Raw genomic sequence first — 24346 nt, 5'->3', positions numbered from 1 at the left:
TCCTAGCTTCAGCAAATTTATGTATAAAATAATATGTTGCAAATTTCCTTTGTCCTCATTGTTAGCTTTTGTGATAGAACGTCCCATAATATTGCAGTACCAATGGGTGGCCTAGAAAGGCATTTTAGATAACATTTGGCCCAGTTGTGCTTCTGAGATCCACGGATGGAATGAATCCTCTGTGTGAAGCCCTCCCCTTCTTACACAGACAGTTGGCTCAGACCCCTCGATAGCAGCATCCTTTCTCCTCACCTAACCATGAAAAAGGCCCTCAGTGGATCTAAGTTCCTCGGGGGATTGTGGGGGGAGGGGTTGGGGAAGGGATGTGACGCAAGAGGGAGGCTATATCATTCCGCCACCTGGGCCCAGTGGTACTCACAATGAAAGCTTAATAGGCTGTGTTACATTTCCACAGGTCTCTCCCCACCTCCTTTTACACAGTGGGGATCCACTTTTAAGACACTTTCTAGGAGCAACTGCCATCTGAGGAAATCTCCATGGCTAGAACTGTGCTGCCATGGGTTGGGGGGGTTAGGACACAGAACTATCATAGGGGTACATGCTTCCTGCTGATCCCCCAGGGTCAGAGAATCATAGAACATTAGGGTTGGAAGGGACCTCAGGAGATCAACTAGTCCATCCTCCTGCTCAAAGCAGGACCAACCCCAACTAAATCATCCCAGCCAGGGCTTTGGGGATCCCAGATGATCCATGAGGTTTGTAGTTGAGCCTGTTGTACTTACTTGCAAAGAAACTATTAGGGAGAAAAGTCTCTGCAAGGAACATTTTGAAGAGATTTCCTCCATGTTAGCTGCCTCCCACAGGTTTTTTCCACAGGAGGAGTAATTGGGCCCTTTCTGTTTATTTAAAGTTAGGCTGTGGAACCCTTCCTCAGATTGTTGTGCATTTACTCACATGAATAGTGACACTGAATTCAATGAGACTACTCGGGTAAGAGAGTGCACACCAATGTGAGTGAGGACTGCAGCCTAGCCCTAAATTAGAGCCATATTCTGCCACTCTGACTTGGAGTAGTAACTATTCTGTGACTAATCCAATTGACTACTATTTATGTGAATGTCACTACTTAACATGAGTAAAAGTGGCAGAATCTGGCACATAATCAATGTAATCACTAATTACACCATATAAAATACAAAGAAACACAACAATATGACACTTACCATTGCCTGGTAGAAAAGAAATAAATGACAGTATCTTCTGTTTTGCATACGGTTTCCCCGCTGTACATCAATAAAGTTCCAAATAAACAAAAAGGGAAATAAAAAAGAAATGGACGTATAAACAAACTGGGAGGACATTTAGATATAACACAGTCAGACAGGAATCCGATCAATCTATAAAATGTACTTATGCTAGCAAACTACTGTTGGCTTCATGAAAGTTGAATAGATCAAATTTCTTAAACAGCCATCAGAGTTGGATATTCCAAAGCCGATAAAGAGAGCAACAAATCAGGGTCTCACTAAGTTAACAGCTAAAAATCTGTTGTGATGGAATTGTGGATAAGGTCACCCCAAGAATCCAAAGTTTCTTCTTGCTGGCAAGTGGATTTATTACAGTCTAAAGATTCTTTCCCTTGTCATCCCAAAAATAATAGTTCATGCTTTCCAACATGGCACACTTAAGGCAAACATTAATGATGATTCAACATCAGTATGAAAAAGTTCTTTTTCAATAAATCTAGTCTTCTTCATAAGCTACTCATAAGAGACTTTTGTCTCTCCTGTGCTCAGCACCATAGTATCTATGTGAGCACCTCATAACACTAGATAAATCAGATAAGTAGATATAAAGTAGCTAGAAATCAGGGCCATATGCCCTTTGCCAACAGGATCATGATCCCAGCAATAATGATTTTGTGAGACAACTGCATTGGCTTCACCTACATCAACTGACATGGGACAGACAAGGTGTCACTCTCTTTGATCTGAGGCTATTCAAATACCCTTCTTAGTAAAAATCAAATCAATAGATGGTGGACAAATTCAGGCTGCTTGGTTGAATCACCAAATCATTCACCTGAGATCAAGGTCTTCTTTATAGCTGGGCAGCAAACAATTTTTCCATCCCACAAGAGTTGTTGAGATTTAAAAAATCAGGATGAAAAGTCAAACTTCCTTGAACTGATAATCAAAAATAAAATAGTATCAGGTCAATTGAAACATTTCATTTTGATAATTTCAAAACATTTTGTTTCAATTTCAACTAAAACAAAGTTGGTTTGAATCAAAAACAAAACTTTTTTGTTTTGAAAATGTCAAAATGGACATTTCAACAATTTTTTAAAAATTGCACTGGGAGATGGGAAAAATTTGCCACAATCAGTTTAGGTTGCAACAAATAAGCATTTTCTGATTGGAAAAAAAGCATTGTGTCACAAAATTCCCAACAAACTGTATCCTTTTTCTCACTATGATGAAATAGGTTCCAGAGGATATTATATCTGAGGGAGCAGTTTTTCTCCTCTTCCACAGAGGTCTTTGAAAAGATCTGTCAGTGGGAGTCAGGATCCTTGAGGTCCTTTTCATTCATTTGGAGTGTAATTCCACACTATACATCTACTACTCTTCACTCATTGGTCAGGACTGCCAGCAGTCAATGTAGCTGTTGACTGTCAAGTCTTTTTCAAGCCATCCATTCTATTTGGTTCCCTCTAGTCCTTTCTGGACTATTGAAAGCTAATGCACAGTCTTTCTGTGGGTTGGTGGATTCTATACATGACACATATTATTTCTTGTTGCATTGATTGTGACACATAAACACAAAAAGGCCTAATCCAGGCTTCTGTACCCTTGACAGATAACTAAATAATGAAAACTACACTTCAGCTATGACAAAAACAGCAGTGGCAAACCAACAATATTTCTCCACACAAAAGAAGTCAGGCCATGGAACTGAAATTTCCCCTTCAACATTCCAGCAAAGCCTTTCCCCTCCCAAAATAGCAATCCATACACAGTGGCCAGACTCCACAAACTTTAATCCTCCCCAAATGCCTGATGAAATATGTGACCTTTGCTGCAACCCTAAAGGTTGACAGATATGGCTATTGTGAACCGAGAGGGTCACTGAATTCTAAAGTTTATAGGCCTCATGGAGAACGCCCTTCCCACAGGTCCCTCTCTTTATAACAAGGGAGCTCCAGCTAGTCACACTGTTGCTTTATGATTATCTGGGAGTCTAACAAGAACTCTAAATTGCAAACTCAGTTGACAAACAGAGGACACAGACCCTTAATCAAAGTGACCTTTCACATATCTTATGGTTGATTCCACTGTCCTACCAACACCAGCTCAGTCTTTTATAGGATGACTCTCGACCAGGTTGTGGTCATCCATGCCCCAACCACAACTATACAATGAGACAAACTTAACCACACTCTGAGAAGGATGAAATGGGGAGACAAAGCTTAGCGCCATCAGCATATTGAAAACACTTCACCCTATGCTTCCTTGATATCCCTTCCAATGGCCAACATACAGGGAGGGTGACAAGATGGGACTCTGCATGTGAGAGATCCCTTGGGGGGTCTCTTGGAGAGACAAGAAGGAAGCGTCCACAAAGCAGCCCTGTCCACTCTTTGTCAGGTCTTCACGCAACTCAGCAATACTTCAGGATCAACAGTTTCAAACGTAATTTATAGATCTAATAATGTCAGCAAGGACATCTAATCTTTATCAGTCCCTCTAAAGAGATCATCAGCCAGAGTCACCACAACAGGATTAATGCCATAATTAGGTGTGAAGCCAGACCAACAAGGCGCCAAGAGATCTGAGGCAACTAGATAGGTGAGACATGTCTCACCACAACTTTCTCCATAGTTTTTCCTGGAACTGGAAGGTTAGAGATAGGCATGTAGTTGGCTAGATTGTCAGTGTCAAGAGAGAGTTTCTTAAGTGAAGGGCACATACTTCCTTAAGAGTGCTTGTCACACTCTGTTCTCCTTAAATGAAGCATTGAGAATCTCCACTGAAAAATGATCCCAAGCCTTCAACAGGAAGGAAGTATATGGCAAAGCAAAAATTACAAAACAAATTTCTTCCAGCATTTCCAGAACTTCCATAAGTAACACAAGCCTAAACTGAAGCAAAGGAGCTTCTGTATCCTCAAGATCCTATGCTGCTACCATGGTTGAAAACAGTTGAGCTGAGCCTGAAATTGACCAATGTTCTCTGCAAAATAACAAGAAATTTCCTGACAGCGGGAAATACTTGAATCAGCTCCCAGGAGAATGCAGCTTGAATTAAGCAGGCTATTCATTAAATGGGATAAATCTTTTATTCAAGATTTTGCAGATGCTTCCTTCTTTGTCTCCTGCATAGCCATACCATATGAGCTTAGAAAATGTTTATGTCACAACTGGTCACATTCAGACAGGGCCTTCTGCCTCTGTCTCTCCAGCAGTCTGCCTGCTTACATCCTGAGGCAAGAGTTGCTGAACTGGAGGAGTAGAGAGTCTGAATTATTTATAGAGACAACCTACAGGGAGATTGTACAGTGGGTACAATCTCAGAACTGGCTTCCCCAGTTCTCCAGTTGAGCAAGCAATTCCACAATTAAGGGGCAGTGTGTAAAAGGGCATACATTTAGGAGAGGTAGAAGGAAATGGAAGGAGTATGAAGGCAAGTGGATGTGGCAGAGCATGGGATGTGTGAAGGAAAAGAGTAGAGTCCAGAGTGGAAAGTTAGGCAGGATAATTTGAAGGGTCTAAAAAGTGAGGGTAAGAAGTTTGGATATGGCGTAGGGAAGGAGCTCAAGGATGGGAATGAGATAATCAGAGCGGTGGCAGATAAAAATATTTTTCACAAAAAGAGGAGCCAAATTGCGAGAGGCACCCATTGAGATTGTGAGCAGGAATGAAGGGAGGATCATGGAACTATGGATTGTGGGGCAGGAAAGAAGGGGAAGGGAGATTTTTTTTCTTTTTGAGTAAATGAGGAATGTATCAGTCTTTTTTCAGTTGAGTTTAAATTGGTAGTCGGACATCAAGGATGAGATATTAGAAAGACTATCACAGATGAGAGACTGAACAGAGTAACAGAGATCACCAGAAGTAGAAAGATTTCAGAGTCATCAGCGCAGAGAAGCCAGGAGCAGAGTGTCGAGGGAGAAGACTGAGGCTAGAACACTGACTGCCAGCAACAGAGAGCTGCAGGGGGAAGAGAGAGATTCTGAAGGAGCAAGCAGTCAGGTAGGAGAAGAACTAGGCAAATAGAGAGTCTAGAAAAGCCAGTGATGAGATGTATCTATACTTATTGTTTTAACTGAAGTTTGTTTTCTACCAGCTCATTATTGGTAGGAAGTGGGTGTGACCCTAACAGCATCCCCATGCAAGAAGGCAAGGAGCTCACTGGTGTCTGGTAGTAAGTTTCAGCTGGTCTGACCAATTCAGTGTACCCCAAGTCACTAATATCATAACCTGTATCTAGAAGGCATCAGGTAAGATATCAATAGAGAGTTAATAACATACTGCTCATTGATATTATTGCCTGGTGTACATACAGAGGACAGATTCAGAATTACAAATATATTAGAAATTATTTTATCAAAGTGTGTCTGCCAGCAGGGGTAAAGTTACCCTGTCCTAGACAAAGGAATGTGGTTTTACCACCTGGAAGGTATTTCCAGGGTTCATTAAGAGATAATGGGAATACAATTTACCTAGAAGTTAAACAGGACCATCAAGCCAACAAGGGGGGGAAACAACAACTCAGTATCACAGCAGGGAGAGTAGATTGCAGGAAACAGATCAATTTGCATTTTAGCAAACACAAGAGGAGAAAGAAATTTGCGTGGAACTTCCTTCATCAGGAGTCTTCATGTCACCTTCCTCACAGCTCAAATGAACTTTACTTTAGGGATTGAAAAGAATCCATTTCAAAGGTGCATGGACTATAAAGATAAGGGCAGAGAACCCCAAGTTATCTTTCACCCCAGAAGACAAAGGAACTGAGCATTTTTGAGAGATCCTGTCCAGAAGGGTGGTCAGCTATCTTGCCGGAAGGTAGATTGGTAAGGAAATTACCTTGACCAAAGGCTGTAGCTTGTTGTGTTAAGTCAGCCTCTAGAAAATGTTTTCACTTTTATTTGCTTGTAACAATTTCTAATTCTATCTTGTATATCTCTGAATTGTCCAGGAGAGGGTTGGACATTGTAGAGCACATGGTTTGGGGGAAACTAGGGACTGGGGGAGGTTGGGGACATCTTGCCAGGTGTAACCAGGCTGGTGGAGCCTGGCAGTGATGAAAGAAGCAGGCAGCTAGAATCAGAATTGCTGAGTCAGAGCTGCTTAAGACATGGATGCTCAGTGTATGCTTGAGGAAGGGTCCAGACAAAAGAGCTACAGCAGCAGGGCATTTAAAGGCAGTCAGGGTTATGGGGCAGGCAGTGACACAAACCCTCACTGGTCTGTATTGCACCCCAGAATGTAACAGTGGGAGGCAACCATTCAGCATAAGGAGATCCTAGTTCATTTATATACCTAGTCATTAAAATGTTTTAAAGGTTTTCTTTTAAAAAAAAATTCTGTGCTATGAAAAATAGCACTCACAGCGTACCATAGCCAAGAAATGTTTAATTTTCCTTTGCTAGCTGGTAAATACGATTTCTGATATAGCCATTTAAAATAGATACCATACAGAATACTCTGCTTAGTCTGGACACCACCATAGGTAGCACAGTTGCATGTCCCTAAAAACAGAGGACTTGATTGTCCCCTCTGTAGCTATACATATGTAGAGTCTTCCTGAATGTAAAGGGGCTCCATTGCCTCAGTGGTTGGGTTTTCTATGGCTTTAGGGAGCCACACCTGGAGAGAAGGCAATAGAGGTATGGTATGAGCAGGGGCACAGTGGCACTAGACGATAAGTCTGCTAATGAGCTAATAGAGCCCTTCTGGTGCATGAGTCCTGTGCTTCCTATTGTAGGTCAAGAACGTAAAAGTGACGCAGTCACATGCCACCAGATGATTTTGCTGCTATTAGAGTTGGTCCCAAAAAACCCAGCTCTCCAAAGGTAGTTAGGTGCCCAGGTATTTAAATTACTGGGGATTAGATTCCTAAAAAACTTTGAGCATTGGGGCCAGACTCCAAAAGTAGCCTTGTGAAATAAATGTAAAATTTCCAACATATTTTTTAAAGTTTTTGAAACTTAAACCATTTTTCAAAAAATGTATGGAAAGCAGCATCAAATATGTTACCAAAATGGTTATTGACTATTTTGGTTTACTGAAAACCAACTTTTTGGCAAACAACAAAAAATGAATCACCAGAATATTTTCAATTAAAAACTGAATTTTATAAGGCCTAAAATTTTTGCATAAGAAATTTAAAAAAAAAGCAGCAATTTCTGTGAAAAAAATCATTTTAGAAAAAAACATTTTTTATTTGAAAAAAACCCCTTTTCATTTGAAAAATTTCAACCTGCTCTAGTTTTCATGCACACATCCAGCACAGTGGCCTTCACTGGGGTGTATTGGCTCTGCAGAGAATTCAAGGAAGTAGTTAATTTTCTTGGGCTAGAAGAAGGACCACAGCTGCTGCCCAAACTTGGAGTCCCAAGGTAGCTTAGTTGGGTCAGCTGTAGGGAATTACCAGTAATTTTTTTCCACAGAACACTCAGAGAAGGATGGGGACCAGTGGGTCTCAGGGCTTGTCTACACTACAGGACTATTTCGAATCTACTTAAGTCGAATTTGTGGATTCGACCTTAATAAGTCGAATTTGTGTATCCATACTAAATACACAAATTCGAACTTCTTAGTCCACATTCACGGGGCCAGCTTCGACTTTGGAAGCGGTGCACTGTGGGAACCTATCCCACAGTTCCCGCACTCCCCGCTGCCCATTTGAATTGTGGGATTTCCCCCCAATGCATGCTGGGGGGAAAAATGTGTCGTCATTGAACCGTCAATCCCGCCCTCCCTGTCTTCCTTGAAAGCGCCGGCGGGAAATCTGTTCGCGCCCTTCTCTGGTCGGTTACAGCGTGGACGCCACAGCACTGCGAGCATGGAGCCCGCTGCGATCATCGCTGCACTTATGGCCGTTGTCAACTCCTCGCACATTATCGTCCACCTCTTCCACAGTCAGATGCTGAGAAACCGGGCGAGGAGGCTCCGGCAGCACGGTGAGGAGAGTGGCGCAGACCTCTCACAAAGCAGGGTACGCCGGGCAGTGGAGATCATGGTGGCAATGGGTCAAGTTCATGGTGTGGAACGGCGATTCTGGGCCCGGGAAACAAGCACAGACTGGTGGGACCGCATAGTGCTGCAGGTCTGGGATGACACAGAGTGGCTGCGAAACTTCAGGATGCGTAAGGGCACTTTCCTTGAACTGTGTGACTTGCTGTCCCCTGCCCTGAAGCGCCAGGACACAAGGATGCGAGCAGCCCTGACTGTGCAGAAGCGAGTGGCCATAGCCCTCTGGAAACTTGCCACGCCAGACAGCTACCGGTCAGTAGCGAACCACTTTGGCGTGGGCAAATCTACCGTGGGGATTGCTGTCATTCAAGTAGCCCACGCAATCGTTGAGCAACTGCTCTCAAAGGTAGTGACTGTCGGAAATGTCCAGGCCATCATAGATGGCTTCGCCGCGATGGGATTCCCAAACTGCGGTGGGGCTATAGATGGGACTCACATCCCTATCCTGGCACCAGCCCACCAGGCCAGCGAGTACATTAACCGAAAGGGCTACTTTTCAATGGTGCTGCAAGCTGTGGTGGACCATAGGGGACGTTTTACCAACATCAACGTCGGGTGGGCGGGCAAGGTTCATGATGCGCGTGTGTTCAGGAACTCTGGTCTGTTTAGACGCCTCCAGGCAGGCACTTTCTTCCCGGACCACAAAATAACGGTTGGGGATGTGCAGATGCCTACAGTGATCCTCGGGGACCCGGCCTACCCGCTAATGCCCTGGCTCATGAAGCCCTATACAGGCGCCTTGGACACTGAAAAGGAACTCTTCAACTACCGGCTGAGCAAGTGCAGAATGGTGGTGGAGTGTGCTTTCGGACGTCTCAAGGGGAGATGGCGGACCTTACTGACTCGCTCGGACATCAGCGAAAAGAATATCCCCGTAGTTATTGCTGCTTGCTGTGTGCTCCACAATCTCTGTGAGAGCAAGGGCGAGACCTTTTTGGCCGCTTGGGAGGTTGAGGCAAATCGCCTGGCTGCTGTTTACGATCAGCCAGACACCCGTGCTGAGAGAATATCCCAGCGGGAAGCGATATGCATCAGGGAGGCTTTGAAAGCGAGTTTCCTCGCAGAGCAGGGTAACCTGTGACTGTCCACTTGATTTTAAGAGAGCCTGATCATAAACCAAGTTTTCCCCACTTCCCAAGGACGTTTTAAAACTAAGGACATGTTTTAGTAATTAATAATAAATCTTTCGTTGACTTTGCATTTCTGTTTATTCGTTGAAACATGGAAGCATTCTGTGCTGGTTAAGGTGTGCACTGATGGGTGGGTTTGCAGGAAGGGGCGAGGGGTGCTGTCCTTGGATAGGGGTTACCATGACGGCTGTGGGTTTGGGCGTTGGAAGGGGGGAGGGGTGTGGGGGAAGGGTGAGTATCTGCCCCTGGATGAGGTCTCTTTTTGGGGCTCGTGGCACCGGGGAGGATCGTGACTACGGTCCAAATGCATGTGAAGGGAAGCCTGCCTTTACATTCGGGGATGTCAGGCACCAGGACCCTGCACAAGCATACACATCAAGGAAAGACCCGGGGCAGCATACACCACACAGACTGTCCCTGGTGCCTAGTGACTGCAGTCTGTGTGTGCCCTGCAGTTGACCCTGCAGCCAAGTCTGTAGCATGGCACTGTGGGCTATGCAGTGACATTACAATTCCCCCCCCCCCCCCACAGAACAACAGACAGTCTTCTGACACCAGAAACGTGACGGAAACAGTCAGTAACACCAAACCGCTTTTAATAATGTAATACACAGTGGGGGGTTTGAACTTGGAGTTGGGACTGGTTGATGCTGTAAAGAAAGAGCTTGTACAAATTTACAGCGCGACAGTTGTCTCTAACATTATCGGTGTGCTGCGGTGCAGGGACAGTTCTCACGGCCCCTACCGCCCCTCCGTCTTGTCACTTTGGGTGAGGGGGGGACAGGACTTCTTGGCGTTGGAGGGCGGTTGCAGATGCACTGCAGGGGGGCTCTCTCCTCCTGACTGCGGTCTTGCAGAACATCTACAAGGCGCCGGAGCGTCTCCGTTTGCTCCCTCATTAGACCAAGCAGCGTTTGAGTCGCCTGCTGGTCTTCCTGCCGCCACCTATCCTCCCGTTCCAGGTGTGTGCGATGCTGCTGACACAGGCTCTCCCTCGACTGTCTCTGCTCTGCCGCCTCCGCTCTGGAGCTGGCCATCAGTTCCTGGAACATGTCGTCCCTTGTCTTTTTCTTTCGGCGTCTAATCCGAGCCAGCCTCTGCGAGGGGGATGGCGGGGCAGTCCGGGAAGGAGCCGAAGCTGTGTGATGTGAAAAAGTAGGTGATTTCCTTGAACACATACATGTTTGCCAACAGTAAACACAGTCTAGTCAGTTTCAGTTAACAAGACCAAAGAGGGAACCAAGTCTCAGGAGATCTCAGAACTAGTCCGAGATTTCGGAATACGCTCTCATTGGCGGCGCCATTGCACTGGAGAGCGCACAAGCGAGGAAAGATAGCTGCATCCCTCTTGCACAAAGTCCTGGTAAGCCTTACAGTACATACTGCTTATCAGTTACTGGTTAGCTGTGCTCTCCTGCTAAAGGCAATGTGCAAAGCAGAAAGGATAAGCCTTTAGCAGCCCCTCCCGCCAGCGCACGGGAACGATCAATGCATGCTTGTTCTCTGTGGACTCTCGCACGTGGCTGTTAGGCGAGGGTCATTGTTATGCAACCTAATTGTAAACCATTAACAATAGTAACACTACACTAATTGCCCTACTTAGATGCAGTATTTGCAGACCGAGATCACCCTGAGGCGGGTCACTCGTGCCCAGAAAGACCGCATGTTACGGGACGCACTGCACAGACCAGGACCATATGCAGCAATGCTAGTAGAGGCGATGGTTCCACTCTATATTCGGATGTCCTGGCGTGGAAGAGTCTGCTTCCACGGAGCGCCCAACAAGCGACCTCTTCCGACGAACCTCATGCGGAGGCTTTGCGAGGAACTGAATGACACCTTCGTAGAAATGTCGCTAGAGGACTATTTTTCTATCCCCATTTGTGTGGACCTTCTCTTTATATAGTTTAATATATATTATAGTTTAATATTTAGAATGTTTTAATTTGTAAATATTTAGAATTTCTTAAAGTCCATTTGTGTGGACCTTCTCTTCATATAATTTAATATATATTATAGTTTAATATTTAGAATTTTGTAAATACTGTTTCTATTTTTTCTATAACAATGTTATAAAAAATAAATGTTTATACGTGTGTTGCACTTACCGCCTGATCCTTCCCCTGATTCCGAGTCCTGGTTAACGGGCGGGGAGGGTTGGTAGGGGATCTCTGTGAGGGTGATGAAGAGATCCTGGCTGTCAGGGAAAGCGGGAGTGGGTTCCATGTCGCCTGCGCCGTCCTCTAAAGACCCTTCCTCATCTTCCCCATCGGCGAACAGGGAGGGGGAACTGTCCCGGTACACTATTCCGTCCTCGGAGTCCACCGTCACTGGTGGGGCACTGGTGGCAGACCCACCTAGAATGGCATGCAGTGCCTCGTAGAAGCGGCATGTCTGGGGCTGGGCTCCGGAGCGTCCGTTTGCCGCTCTGACTTTTTGATACCCTTGTCTTAGGTCCTTCACTTTCACGCGGCACTGCATCGCATCCCGGCTGTATCCTTTGTCTTTCATGGCTTTAGAGACCTTCTCGAAGGTCTTCGCGTTCCGCTTGTTGGAGCGCAGCTCCGAGAGCACAGACTCCTCGCCCCACACAGCGATCAGATCCTGGACTTCCCGGTCAGTCCATGCTGGGGACCTCTTTCTAGTCTGGGATTGCCCGGACTCCTCTGCTGGAGAGCTCTGCATCGTTGCAGGTGCTGCGGAGCTCGCCCCGATGTGCAACCAGAACGTCAGATTCAAACCGCCCAGACAGGAAAATGAATTCAAATTTTCGCGGGTCATTTCCTGTGTGGCTGGCCAGAGAATCCAAGCTCGGACTGCTGTCCAGAGCGTCAACAGAGTGGTGCACTGTGGGATAGCTCCCGGAGCTGCTAAGTTCGATTAGCATCCACACCAAGCCTAATTCGAGCTAGCAAGTGCGAATTTAGCGTTACTCCACCTGCCGGGGTGGAGTACCAAATTCGAACTAAAGAGCCCTCTAGTTCGAATTAAATGGCTTCCTGGTGTGGACGGTTGAGCGGTTAGTTCGAATTAACGCTGATAAATTCGAATTAAAGTCCTAGTGTAGACCAGGCCTCAGGCTGGAAGTTTGAATCTGACAGGGGAGGAACTGGGAGGTTGGAGTGATGTCTTGGCTTTCTCTCTATTTTCTCCTTGGAAAGTATGGCAGGGTGAGCTGCTCTGTGTATCTTCGCTTTTGGGGCTTCGGCTGGAACATGTCACAATTTATAACTTTGGGAGCTGTGGCTGGGAGTTTTTCTGGCTCTTAAAGGAGTAGGGTGATCTTTTCTTTGCTATTTTACAATGAATTTCACTGAACCAAAGTCTAACCTTTAGATAGATGTGCAGAAATGTCTATGTCTGCTACAGCCCTGGCTGGTTTTGTCCCAGCCCTCCTCCTTATACTTGCCATTACTGACCATGTGGCACTAAATGATATGTGATATCTGCAGAAGCATCACCAGAGCAATAACTCTTCTCTGAGCCATGGGCAGAGCTAGCTAAATAGCAAGCGTGGCTCAGAAATAATAGCACTGGATTCAATTTGATTCATGAGGCTGGGAGAATTTTGGCAACTGCATTTGAAAACTCCCTTTAGAAGCTTATTGGTGGTTCTCATGTTTAAACTTTCCCACTGAATTGGAGAGCCAAAACAACAAGATGCACCTTGGATTATCACACATAATAATGTGATTAATACATACCGAGTAGCTGTAGCAAACAGTCTGCAGACACCCAGGGGCTGAAATGGCTTGTCCAAACTATTAGGCCAATAATAACTAATGAATATCTTTCAAGAAAATCAGGACTGGGTCTCTAGCTAGAATAAAAGCTAAATTCATGATGAATATTATTGGACACAAATAGTTGACGAGCTCTCTCTGTGGGGACTGAAGTTGTCATCTAAGTGGGCTCTCACTCTGGCCAGACAGCCTAAAAGGTATCCTTCCTTACTTGGAAGTTCTGTAGCCATTTGGTCATTTCAGGCTCCCAATAAGTAGTAATTTCCCCCTTTTTTTGAATGTGTGTGATCCTCATCAAATACCGGCTTCAGTTGGATGTTGTCCATGGCTACAAGATAGAGAAAGTGGCCAATGAGGGCAGGCCTCACATCCTGAGAATTTCCCAGGACTCAAAGCATGGGGGGATGGCTTCCTTCTGGGCTTGTCATAGATTTGTATTTTGAGATTCTTGCTTTCCTCTGAATCTGTCTGCCACTTCTAACCTTCAGCAGTCTTGTGACTCTTCCCATACCAGAAAAACTGACTTCTTTTTCAATGCTGAGAACCATGTGTTAAGAGAGGTCCATGCTGGCAACTGTAGAGTGCCTGAGAGGTTTTAGGATCCATACAGGGAATTCTACAAAATATTAGCAAATTCTCCATCAGCCCCTGCTCCAGAGAGCTATGGTGTTGATGATAGGTGTTTGCTTCAGTTGTCCCAGAACACACTAGTACAAGACATGCTGCACTTGGATGCTCCACATCATTTTTTTAAGTTCCTATTTGGACAGGCTACAGAGTTGCAGCCAATGACTCAATACAGTCTATATCCCTGCTTGGTTAGTGTAGACAGGCCTGCGGCACCTAGTATGGTACATAGCAGATGTAGAGGGGATGTTTTCAGAACTGAGAACAACCTCCTTGTCCCTGCAACTCAAAGCTTGTGAAGTGTCTCCAGCCCAGCTAGGGTGACCAGATGCCCTGATTTTATAGGGACAGTCCCGATATTTGGGTCTATTTCTTATATAGGTGCCAATTACCTCCCACCCCCAGTCCCGATTTTTCATGCTTGCTATCTGGTCACCCTAAGCCCAGCAGCCAAGATGCTGACTTGGCCTTGTTCATTAAATAAAATAGGTAGTACTCTGTGGTTTGCAGAGTGCTTAAAGCCATTGTTTTTTGTTAAATGTAAACTTTTCATTTAAAAAGCATGTCTTATCATGTCTTGTGAATCAGAGCAGTACTGCCTTTTCGAGCATGTAGACAAAGTGAAAGAATAGCTCTAAGGCAGTGTTTCCCAAACTTGAGACGCCGCTTGTTTAGGGAAAGCTCCTGGCAGGCCGGGCTGGTTTGTTTACCTGCCCCGTCCACAGGTCCAGCCGATCGCGACTCCCACTGGCCACGGTTCACTCCTCCAGGCCAATGAGAGCTGCTGGAAGTGGCAGCCAGCACGTCCCTCGGCCCGCGCCGCTTCCAGCAGCTCCCATTGACCTGGAGTGGTGAACCGCAGACAGTGGGAGCCATGATTGGCTGGACCTGCGGACACAGCAGGTAAACAAACCAGCCCGGCCCACCAGGGGCTTTCCCTACACAAGCAGCATCCCAAGTTTGGGAAACACTGCTCTAAGGGATATGAAGTTCCCTCATTCATATCAATGGGGGTATTTCTCAAAGCCTAGTTATTTTAAATGTAAACACTAATTCTTGTGCTGCTGATTCTCCAGGAATAGCCACCAAATGAACTTATACACTGTTGGATTTAAGGGAGTGGAAGGGGAAAGGAGAGGAAATGGACACTGGAAGACAAAGATGCACGATGATCTATAGTAGGAAAGAGAAGGTGGAGTGAATCCAGAAAGGGAACAACAGTAAAACAAAGAAACAGACTTAATGAGCTAGAGCTCTTAAGTAAAACTTTAATTGCCAGTATCACAACTGGAGCACAGAACTCTTATTCCTTTAAGTAAAAGGCATGATATGATGGTAGAGATCTTTTTCCCTGGCTAATGGGCTTTGGGTAAATTTTTCAAGCTTCCTATGCAAGTGACACAAATGCACAAAACCAGGAATAAACTAATCAAGTGGGGAAGGAATAACCCCTTCCCATTGTATGCAATATATTTGGTGAAAAATAGCATGGAAAAGGAAATGGCTATAAATACATATCTATTTATTTAGTACTATGTTTTATGTGCTTGAAGCTATAAAAGCTAGAAATTCTCAGGGTAAGTGTTCTGTGTCCTTCTGAGTGGAGTAGCTTTCAGAAGACAAATTCCTACATTTTGCTATGTGAGTCAAGTGAATAAAATGCTTTTAATGGATTTTAGGGGCTGGTTCTTGAAAGAAGCAGCATAAAGTTGATTATGGTAAAACTAGAAAAACAGAGCATCTGTCTTGAATAGAGCCATGCCAACCCTGTTACACCAGAGATACCATTAGGGGTGAACTGACTTTCTCTAAAATGAGGCCTGTTTCACTTCCAAGTTATTTTCCAAACTGACAGCACTTTTACCAGGAAAAGTTGCCAGACCTGCCTAAAAATGACTAACTGTCAGAGTGTTTCAGCATATGGTCCTGCATCCGTTGCTGCTCTGACTTCCTGTGATGGTTTTAAATTTTGTGTATCATTTGGAGGCTAATATATTACCCATCAGATTTGACAAAAACAGATTTTTATCTTAGGTATCTGAGAAATTAGTGCATCTTATGGGTCAGTATAATTATTTATTGCAGGAAAGTCTTGGGTTAGCTAACCTAGACTACAGGGACTTTGCCTTCCAAGAAGCTGTACTTTATTTAAAAAAAAAAAAAGTCCTTCACTAGTTACCTTTCCTCAAACTGGCATAAAGAAATAACTAGTGTAATTATAAGATCATTACTATTAGTCTGGACAGAATTAACTGTAGAAAACACCTAAAAGAACACTATTGTACCAGCAGAAATGGACTGGAAGACCTTGGATCTCTTCCATCTCAGTTCTATGATAGACTTTATCTGGGTGGTAAGGACCATGATGTTCTCCATCTAAGTGCAGAGTAGACTCCATAAATTCACTTGAGCTAATGAACTTGGCAAGAACTGAGCTACTAGAAAGATAAAATGCTGTGTCAGGGAACCACATTGAGGAGTAATTTCTTAGATAGCTAACTTAAAAATTACTCAAAACCTGTAGGCTGGACTATCAAAGAAACTACATTGCTTTAGAATTTCATTTATTCAGTGATTTCTTGACTAGCAGGGAAACACAGCTCCACTTTCCCTTTACAATCTGACTGTGAATTATTCACTTGAACCTCAGTAGGTGTGTCTGTGGGTGGAACATGAGCACTTACTGAGATGATGGGGTGGGATTAGATGGAGGTTGTGGGATGGGGGAAGGAAGAAGAAGACAACATCTTTGAAAATGGAAAACAAATTCCACAAAGGCGCACTCCCATTCCTGGGCATGTGCCTACAGTTTTAGCAATGGGTGGTGCACAATTTACACTGCTCTGCATCTCCCCAGGAGTGACCCTGAGGGACTTCTGAATCACAGTGCCTCCCAGGCATCTACCTTCCTCTCAGTAGGAGTAGGAGTAGTTTTCTTTCTGGTTTACATAGCAGCATGTCCCATGCTGGTTCATCCGCACTGACAAGGCAGTAAAGAGAGTAGATCCACGGCTCTGTGCCCTTTTCCACAGGCAAGGAAGCAGGCATGGGTAGGCCATTCTACGGTATAGAGAGGGGGGGTTGTTGCCCCTCCCTCCTTTCTACAATTGCATCATCAAAACCACAGTCTAGTCCTTGGTTTGTGTATGGAGTCCTCTCTCTTTTCAATAACAAACATCACTGCGTGGAACTGTCACTTGACAAATTGCTAAAAGACAAATTGCTAAAATTGCTAAAAGGCAATCTAGTGATTAGAGAAGAGAACTGGAAGCCAGGATCTTAATCTTGGCTAAGCTATAGACTCACTGTGTGACCTTGCCTAAAAACAAAAAAAACTTTGCCTCTTTTCCACAATTTACCCTTCTGCGTGTGAGAAATGAGGAAATTAAGATTTGCCTTCCTTGCAGGGCTATTGTGAGACTTGATTCCTTAATGTTTTTGAAATGTTTGGAGGCTGATGAAAGTTGCTAGGTAAGTGCAAAGTCTTATTATTGCATAAAAGGTAATAGATGGAGTACAGTGTGTAATGCTGCTTTCTTACAGAACAAAGATCTGTACTACAATAGCTCAAACAGATATAAACCAGGAAACCTACCTAACAGCGTTAGCCTCCAGTAAAGAAAGTGAGCAGCTGTTTAAATGGTGCATCTCTATACCAGATCACACATGGAACACTCCTCACTAGTTAGTCAAGTATCATATTTTTAAGACCCTTGTAGCCTGTCCAGCATAACACTACAGGGAAGACAAATTGGCTGGTAAAACATTTAGTATTTGTTGTTCAAGGTTTATTTCCAACTTTAGAAAAAGCAGTAATGCTAACAATAGACTCTGTATCTCTTATTAAATAAAAAGGAGAGTTCTTTTTTTCTTCTTTCTCTGAACTATAACTTTCAGGAGGCCATCCCTGCAGATCACTCATACTTGCTGTTGAATAGTGTCCTGACAGGAATCTTGTTAGACAGCTTAAACAAACTTAAATCCAGGAAAACCCAACTCATGATATCTTCAGTAAACTGTCATGCTCCACCCTTCTAACCTCTCCAGATTTGATAGAAAGAAGTAGCCATGTGTCAGGTTATTGTATATGCATGGGGGAGACATCTACACAGACCTGTAAATCAACTCTTGGTTACAATACGTAAAGTGTGTCTGTAAACTTAAACAGTCAGGTAAGCAGCAACTATCCTGGAGGATAAAAAAAAGCTCGTAAAGAATTTCTAGCACTCTACGCAACATAGGTGCTGGAACCAGGGGTTCTGCGGGTGCGACCCCCTGGTTTGAAATAATTTCAATCATATACAGTGTTTACAGTTTGGTTCAGTGGCTCTCAGCACTCCCACTATAGAAAGTGTTCCAGCACCCCTGCTAGGCAGGTGCCAGGTTGATGGGAAAATTGATCCTTTTCACAGTCATGCATTAGAAAGCGCAGGTAGTAACACTGCAAGCCTCTGTGTGTAGCCCTGTCAATGTCTGTTCTAGAGTGAGCATATCCAGGAATAAGTATTCTAGTCTCCAGGTCCATTCAGTCTCTGGCTTGTCTGCTATATAGAATACTAGAGAGCTTACCATTTGATACCAAATGCAGATGTGGTGGCAGCCAGTAACAATATGGCTTTATAGCCTCTCTGTAGGTTGGCCAGTAGAGACCAAGATAATCACAAACTTCTGAGCAAGCCTATCTCATCCAAGAGAAAGCAGTCATCTGGTCTATATTCAGGATGCATACAAAATCAACCTGCCACCTCTTTCATTATCGCATCAAGGGAAAGAACTAACAAAAGTTTACTTGCCCATAACGTGCCTCTTCCAAGTGAGAGTACGGCTCCGCAGGGCTCTACTAGCTAGTACATTAAAAAGCTGACAATCCTCTCCTATTAATCACCCTTTGGGGTAAAGGAAATTGGTCCTCTTATTTCCTCCAGCTTCTCCTCTGACATCTTTACAATCTGGAAGTGGGTGTAAATTCACAGGAGGCAAACTTTGTGTTTAAGACTAAAGCATATTGCCACATTAAATGCCTAGTTCAGACCATGGTGGATTAAGCTGTCTTGAGGGGAGAGCAAAAGGCATCTGCTAAAGGTTATAGTCCGTGCCATCCACTCACCTTATGTGGAGTGGAGAGGATTAGAAAGACCTATTACCAAGCTCCATGGTATCCTCTTGCTGCTTCCACCCCTCAAAACGGCATTCTGGGATATTGCTGTTAGTGTGTAGAAGACATCTGGCACAAGCAGGGGTGTGTATAGCCACACATCCAGTTCAATTAACTTATACTGACATTCTTTTGAGAAACAAGGTGAGTCAGGTAATAATCTTTTATCGGATCAATTTCTGTTAGTGAAAGAGACAAGCTTTTGAGTTATACAGAGTTCTTCAGGTCTTTTCTTCAGAGCTGCAGAAGAGCTCTGTGTGGCTAGAAAGCTTGTCTCTCTCACCAACAAAAGTTGGTACAATAACAGATATTACCTCACCCACCTTGTCTTTCTAATATCCTAGGACTGGCATGGCTAAAACTACACAGCATACCTTCTTTTGAGAACACAATTACCACGAAACTGGAACAGAGCAATAGTTTATCTACGGTAGTCTGGAATCCTGTTTCCAAGGCTGCTGCTAGATGCCTTTAGGAAATGAGTTGAAATAATCGTAATGCCCCTAAATATGTAAGTTGTGATGCTATTAATGTACAGAAAAACTCCTCCTACTTGGAGTGCAAGGACCAATTTGTGGTCCACCATTGTAAATTTGAACTAATTTGCTTCATTAGCTACTACAGATTTGCCTGCAACTGAGAAAAGAGAACAACTTTGTGTGTAGTTCATCATTCAGTAGTAATGATTTTATTAGCTGGAGAAACTTTGGTAACATGAGAAGCTGTTATTTGTATTTGACTTAAAATAAATAACTGGCTATTAGGCAATGCTTTGTTCCTGGTTACCTATAAATAGCATATCAAAACAGTAGCAGTCACTTTATTACAACCAGGTTGGTGGTGTTTGTTCATTTCTTGAGAAAACCAGGGTATTGACACATTAGGAAGGCACTCAGTTAATAATAAATATATGTATTTGCCTTTTCGCAGCCACATATTTATGGATACTGCTGCTCAGGATCTGATTTTCCTTTCAATTGTCTTCTCCTGTTTAATCATGCCACAGCAGTCCTCCTCCCCACTTCCGTGTGAACATTCAAGGTATTTTTATCACAACTGCATGAAAACAAGGTAAATTGGGTTGGGAGAGGGGGGAGGAATATGGCTGGAACTAGTGAGTTATAGACAAATGAGAAACAAAACTTACCTTAAGAGTATGTTATTCTAGTTCTAATCTACCATGGCCCCTGACAACGGTTCATACGCAGTCTGGTTCCGTGTCCAGACTGATACAGGAAATGGTTGGCAGCTGGACCCTGTGCTAAGGAAACATGATATTTTGGCAGCTGGAAGTTGAAAAGGAAGCTGGCGGCTGAGGGCATAACAGTTAAGGTGATGTAACATAAAGGAGCTTCTTTTCCCACTAAGATTTCATAGGAACTCACACCATTACTGATTTCTCTTGTATGTGGTGACAGCAAGGGGACTAAATGGGTGGAGTTTTGCCTCAGCCCAATAGGCCTGTATTGGGGGCAGAGGGAAACTTGTGCTTCTTAGTATGCTCTATTCTCCCAGATTTTGCCCCAGAGTTAGTCACACTCCATTGTGCTTCATAAAATATCCCCTGTGAATGAGGCAAGGGCCGCTAAACACCTTGCATGCTGCATGGAAGGCTGCAGGGGACCATGTAGTCAGACTGCATTGTAAAGCTTAATCTTCGCAACATAATATGTAATGGAATTAGCTAGGCCTTTTTAAAGGGGGGAGAATTCCATACTCTGGAATTCTTGACTAGAAACTACCAAAACACCTTGCCCCCAGTGAGTGCACAATGCATGAAGGAAGATACTGCTTATGTAGGGACTTCAATCTTCAAATCCTTCAGACTGTCCAATCAAAACAGCTTTTTTCGTCACCAGAATGTAGCAAGGTAACACTAACAACTATTTTCTGATGAAATTTTAGCTTTCTATCCCCAGCCATTTTGGGTTGTAGATAATTAATGTTAATGAGACCACTGTACTTGAGAGCACATGAGAGATACTCAAGCTCTCTTCCTCAGAGAATGCATGAGAGAGCCTAAAGCTCTCTTCTTCAGAAGATATCTGTGAGTAGGGTGACCAGATGTCCCAATTTTATAGGGACAGTCCTGATTTTGGGGGCTTTTTCTTATATAGGAACCTATTACTTCCCACCCCTTGTCCTGATTTTTCACATTTGCCCTCTGGTCACCCTATCTGTGAAGGAATTATTCACCACTACAAATTGCTCAGTTTGAACATGCAGATAGGTATATAGGAAAATATTGAACGAATCTTCATTTAAAAAACCCCCTCTAGGAACAAGCTCTCCATGAGAGGGGGCGTACCCTATTTAAATTAAGGAGAAGCACGGATAGACTGGACAGAACTCCCTTTGAGACTCAGTCTGCTAGAACAATAGTGGCTGCAGCACAAGATTTGTATGGTGTAAATGAGAGAGAAACCAAATCTCTGGTTCTTTAACAAAGTGGCAGAAGAACCCCTTCCTTCACCAGTGAAACTAGAAATACAGCAGTCTCGTCGGCATAGCTCTTCCTGTTGTTATTGAGAGCTATGTGCCTTCATCCAGGGGAGGCTAGATCACATTGTGTAAGTGTATCACACTTAACTGGCAGAGAGTAAACCAGGGTAGACAAACTACTTTTATTGAGGCCAGTAAGAAGTGGAGACTGCAGGGTCCACTGGGGCCTCAAGCCAGCCCTGGCTTTATTTAGGTCAGATGTCTGTTTATGCCTAGAAGATGGACAATCCAAAGAAAAGTATACTCTGGTCTTCTCACTACTGAATGAGAGGCTGGAGGGTACATAGTTAAAGGGTCTTCTACAACTGTGCTGCTGTAATAACATTATAGTGGTCAGATCTGTTGGTCAATACACTACATGGGAGAAAGTCCATGTTCACTTACACCAGTACTAGAGCTGCTCCCAATTTGCAAAGTTAATGAAGTTACTCCAAATTTGCCCCAGTGAAAGTGAGATCAGAGTCTGGCTCAGTGTCCTTACTAGTACAATTCATGAAAGTAAAGTATTCACTTCAGTAAAGGCAATTAAAATGATGGAGAGCTATACTATTCCTTTTGTGAGGGTGGAGAACCTACTCAAGCAATAGTTGGCAGACTAGAGTGACTGGGGAAAGACTGCAGAAGTGGAATAGGCGTCAACAGAAACTTTCATCCTCTCCTCTGGATCTGACATAATCAGAAGTGTAGCTGAGCAGAAATCAGAATTTCCATCCCATCCCATGGGAAATTCTGATATATTTCAACATTTATTTGTTCTGAATTGGGATGAAAATCTGAAGGAGCAATTTTTGCAGAACAAAAAGCGTTTGAACTTTAAGTGTCAAAGTTTCATTTTGACATCCCCGAATTGAAATGTTTCAAATTAGTTCATTGTTAAATGGAACCTTCACTTGGTGCCTCATTCCCCCTATGGGACAGGTTCCATGTCTGGACTACATTTCTCATGATGCACCAGGTGGCTTGGTCACAGGGGAGATCACAGTGCATCATGGAAGATATAGTGAAGGAGCCCAGCCCATAGGGGAGAATGAGGTATCAGGCACCATAGGCAGATGCTGTTTAATGATGAAGGTTTATCTACTATCACATCAATAGTTAAACTTCTCTAGTGATTGTCTAACCTAGATTTATTATGATAGGGCAGACTTTTGTGGAGGCGTTTATGCATATTAATAGATAATCACAACTTCTTCAGAAGTGTGAAAAGTTGACTGGGAATCTGCAAGCACAGGAGAATAGGATAAATATAGGATTCATAAGAGACTGAATAATTAATACAGTCTGAGTAAGTAAAACAGCCACCTACAGTATCTACATAACTTATCAGAGGCCTTTCAAGTTCATTTGTGGTATCTCTTTAGTGATGCAGTATACTATCCTATAAAGACACAACAAGTACTGGCTTGTGTGCTATAACACTTTGCCTAATTATAGTCAGATTAGGGGGTAGAATTAATCAACTTGACTAAATTGTCTGAAAACATGCATTTAATTACTTCCTGTTTGGTGCCTCATTGTAAACATTCCTTTCTTCATATGAAAGAAGGATGGTAGATGTATTTACAGACAAATATCTCTCTTATTTTGTCAGTTTCTCACATTATAAGACCAATTTGTTCAATCGATCTTGGTTATCAAACTGTACAGATATTCCTGTTCTCACAGTCTCGTACTCGTGTGAGTCATGCTTACTCAGACAAATAGTACCACTGACTGTGTGTGAGTAACTTACCCTGAAAAATGGGGTGGTCTCACTGAAGTCATCAGTATAGAAGACTCCTGTGAGTAAGGGATTACAGAATCAGGCCTTCCCTCTGGTGTCTGAAAAGTGTCAGATCAATCAAAGGAAATATTAGAGGGGTTCACTGCAGGAAGGATGTGAGAAACAGTTATATAGTGAAGCTGAATTGAAGTCAGTGGCCAAGGGGATCCAGGATGGGACCACTAATAAGTATGAAAGTACCCTAATAAGTATTTCAGTATATTTCCCACTAGAGTTTTCCCTCAGCAACATGCTGTCCACCTATCTTAACAGACTTCCAGTAAATCACTGTAATATTGCAATGTAAACTGCTTGCTTCTGCAGATACTGTCCCCTAAGAACACTAGTAGATTGGCACTTTCTGTAGAATGTTTGTACAACAGGCATCCTTTAACAGCACTTGGAGGCAAACAAAACATAGGTATATCATAAAGCTGCTGCTGTTTAAGCAAAAGAACATTTGGCTTCATCAATCATCTCAGACTTCTCAGGCATACAATCTGTTGTTATCATCTTAAATGTGGTCTGCCCAAGACTTGTCCTCTTCTTCAGTCCTGTGGGGAGGGAGTGGAGAGGGGAAGAATGGAGATGCTAGAGAGCTTGACAACACAGATTTGGCTAGATAGTGGATGTGGTGGGTGAAATTCCCTGGCCTGTGTTATGCAGGAAGTCAGACTTGGTTATCATAATGGTCCCTTCTGCCCTCAATCTGTCCCATGATCATAATACTTGGGATCATAAATAGTAAATGGACAGCTGTTTATAATAGTTCCTGAGAGATACAGGTTTAAAAAAAAAAAACCCCTCCAAAAACTAAAGCGGAGATAGAGCACAACAGTTATTCTAGTGGGCATGGTTGGTGGGCATTCTCCAAGCTCAGGTCTACTGCAGTCTGGAAATATGTTCTTGCTTATAACATCAGGGCTAAAAGGGGCTGAATTACTTCAGCTAGAATCTGATCGTGGGTGCAGTTGTCATTCCAGACTAAATTCAGAATCTGGTTCCATAATGCACTTGAATATTGTATTTACAGTTAAAACATAATTCTTATGTTCAAACCATTCACCTGAATAGTATCGTCAGTGGGTTAGGCCGTGACACTAACTATAAATAAACAGCGTAGAATGGATAGCTGCTATAACCAGCCTAAAATGATTAGAAGAGTTTAAAAAATGTATTGCATTTTGGCAGGCTAATAGCAATTTT

At 43.5% G+C, this 24346-nt stretch overlaps 1 protein-coding gene across 4 annotated transcripts in view; it reads left to right on the top strand.

The window, feature by feature from the left end:
• RGS17 (regulator of G protein signaling 17) overlaps positions 1 to 24346 on the top strand; it is a 177861-nt gene that overhangs the window by 98868 nt on the left and 54647 nt on the right. For 2 of the 4 annotated variants that reach the window (XM_045009284.1, XM_045009282.1), the window contains exon 2: positions 19807 to 19947. The exons of the other annotated variants lie outside the window; for them this stretch is intronic. In XM_045009284.1, the coding sequence (XP_044865219.1) occupies positions 19807 to 19947 (141 nt within the window). The remainder of the gene's footprint in view (positions 1 to 19806; positions 19948 to 24346) is intronic. 4 annotated transcript variants of the gene reach the window in all.

The sequence above is a fragment of the Mauremys mutica genome, chromosome 3, assembly GCF_020497125.1.
Source record: "Mauremys mutica isolate MM-2020 ecotype Southern chromosome 3, ASM2049712v1, whole genome shotgun sequence".
NCBI lineage: Eukaryota > Metazoa > Chordata > Testudines > Geoemydidae > Mauremys > Mauremys mutica.
The sequence above is the reverse complement of the archived record's forward strand: the minus strand, read 5'-3'. Positions and strand labels throughout refer to the sequence as shown.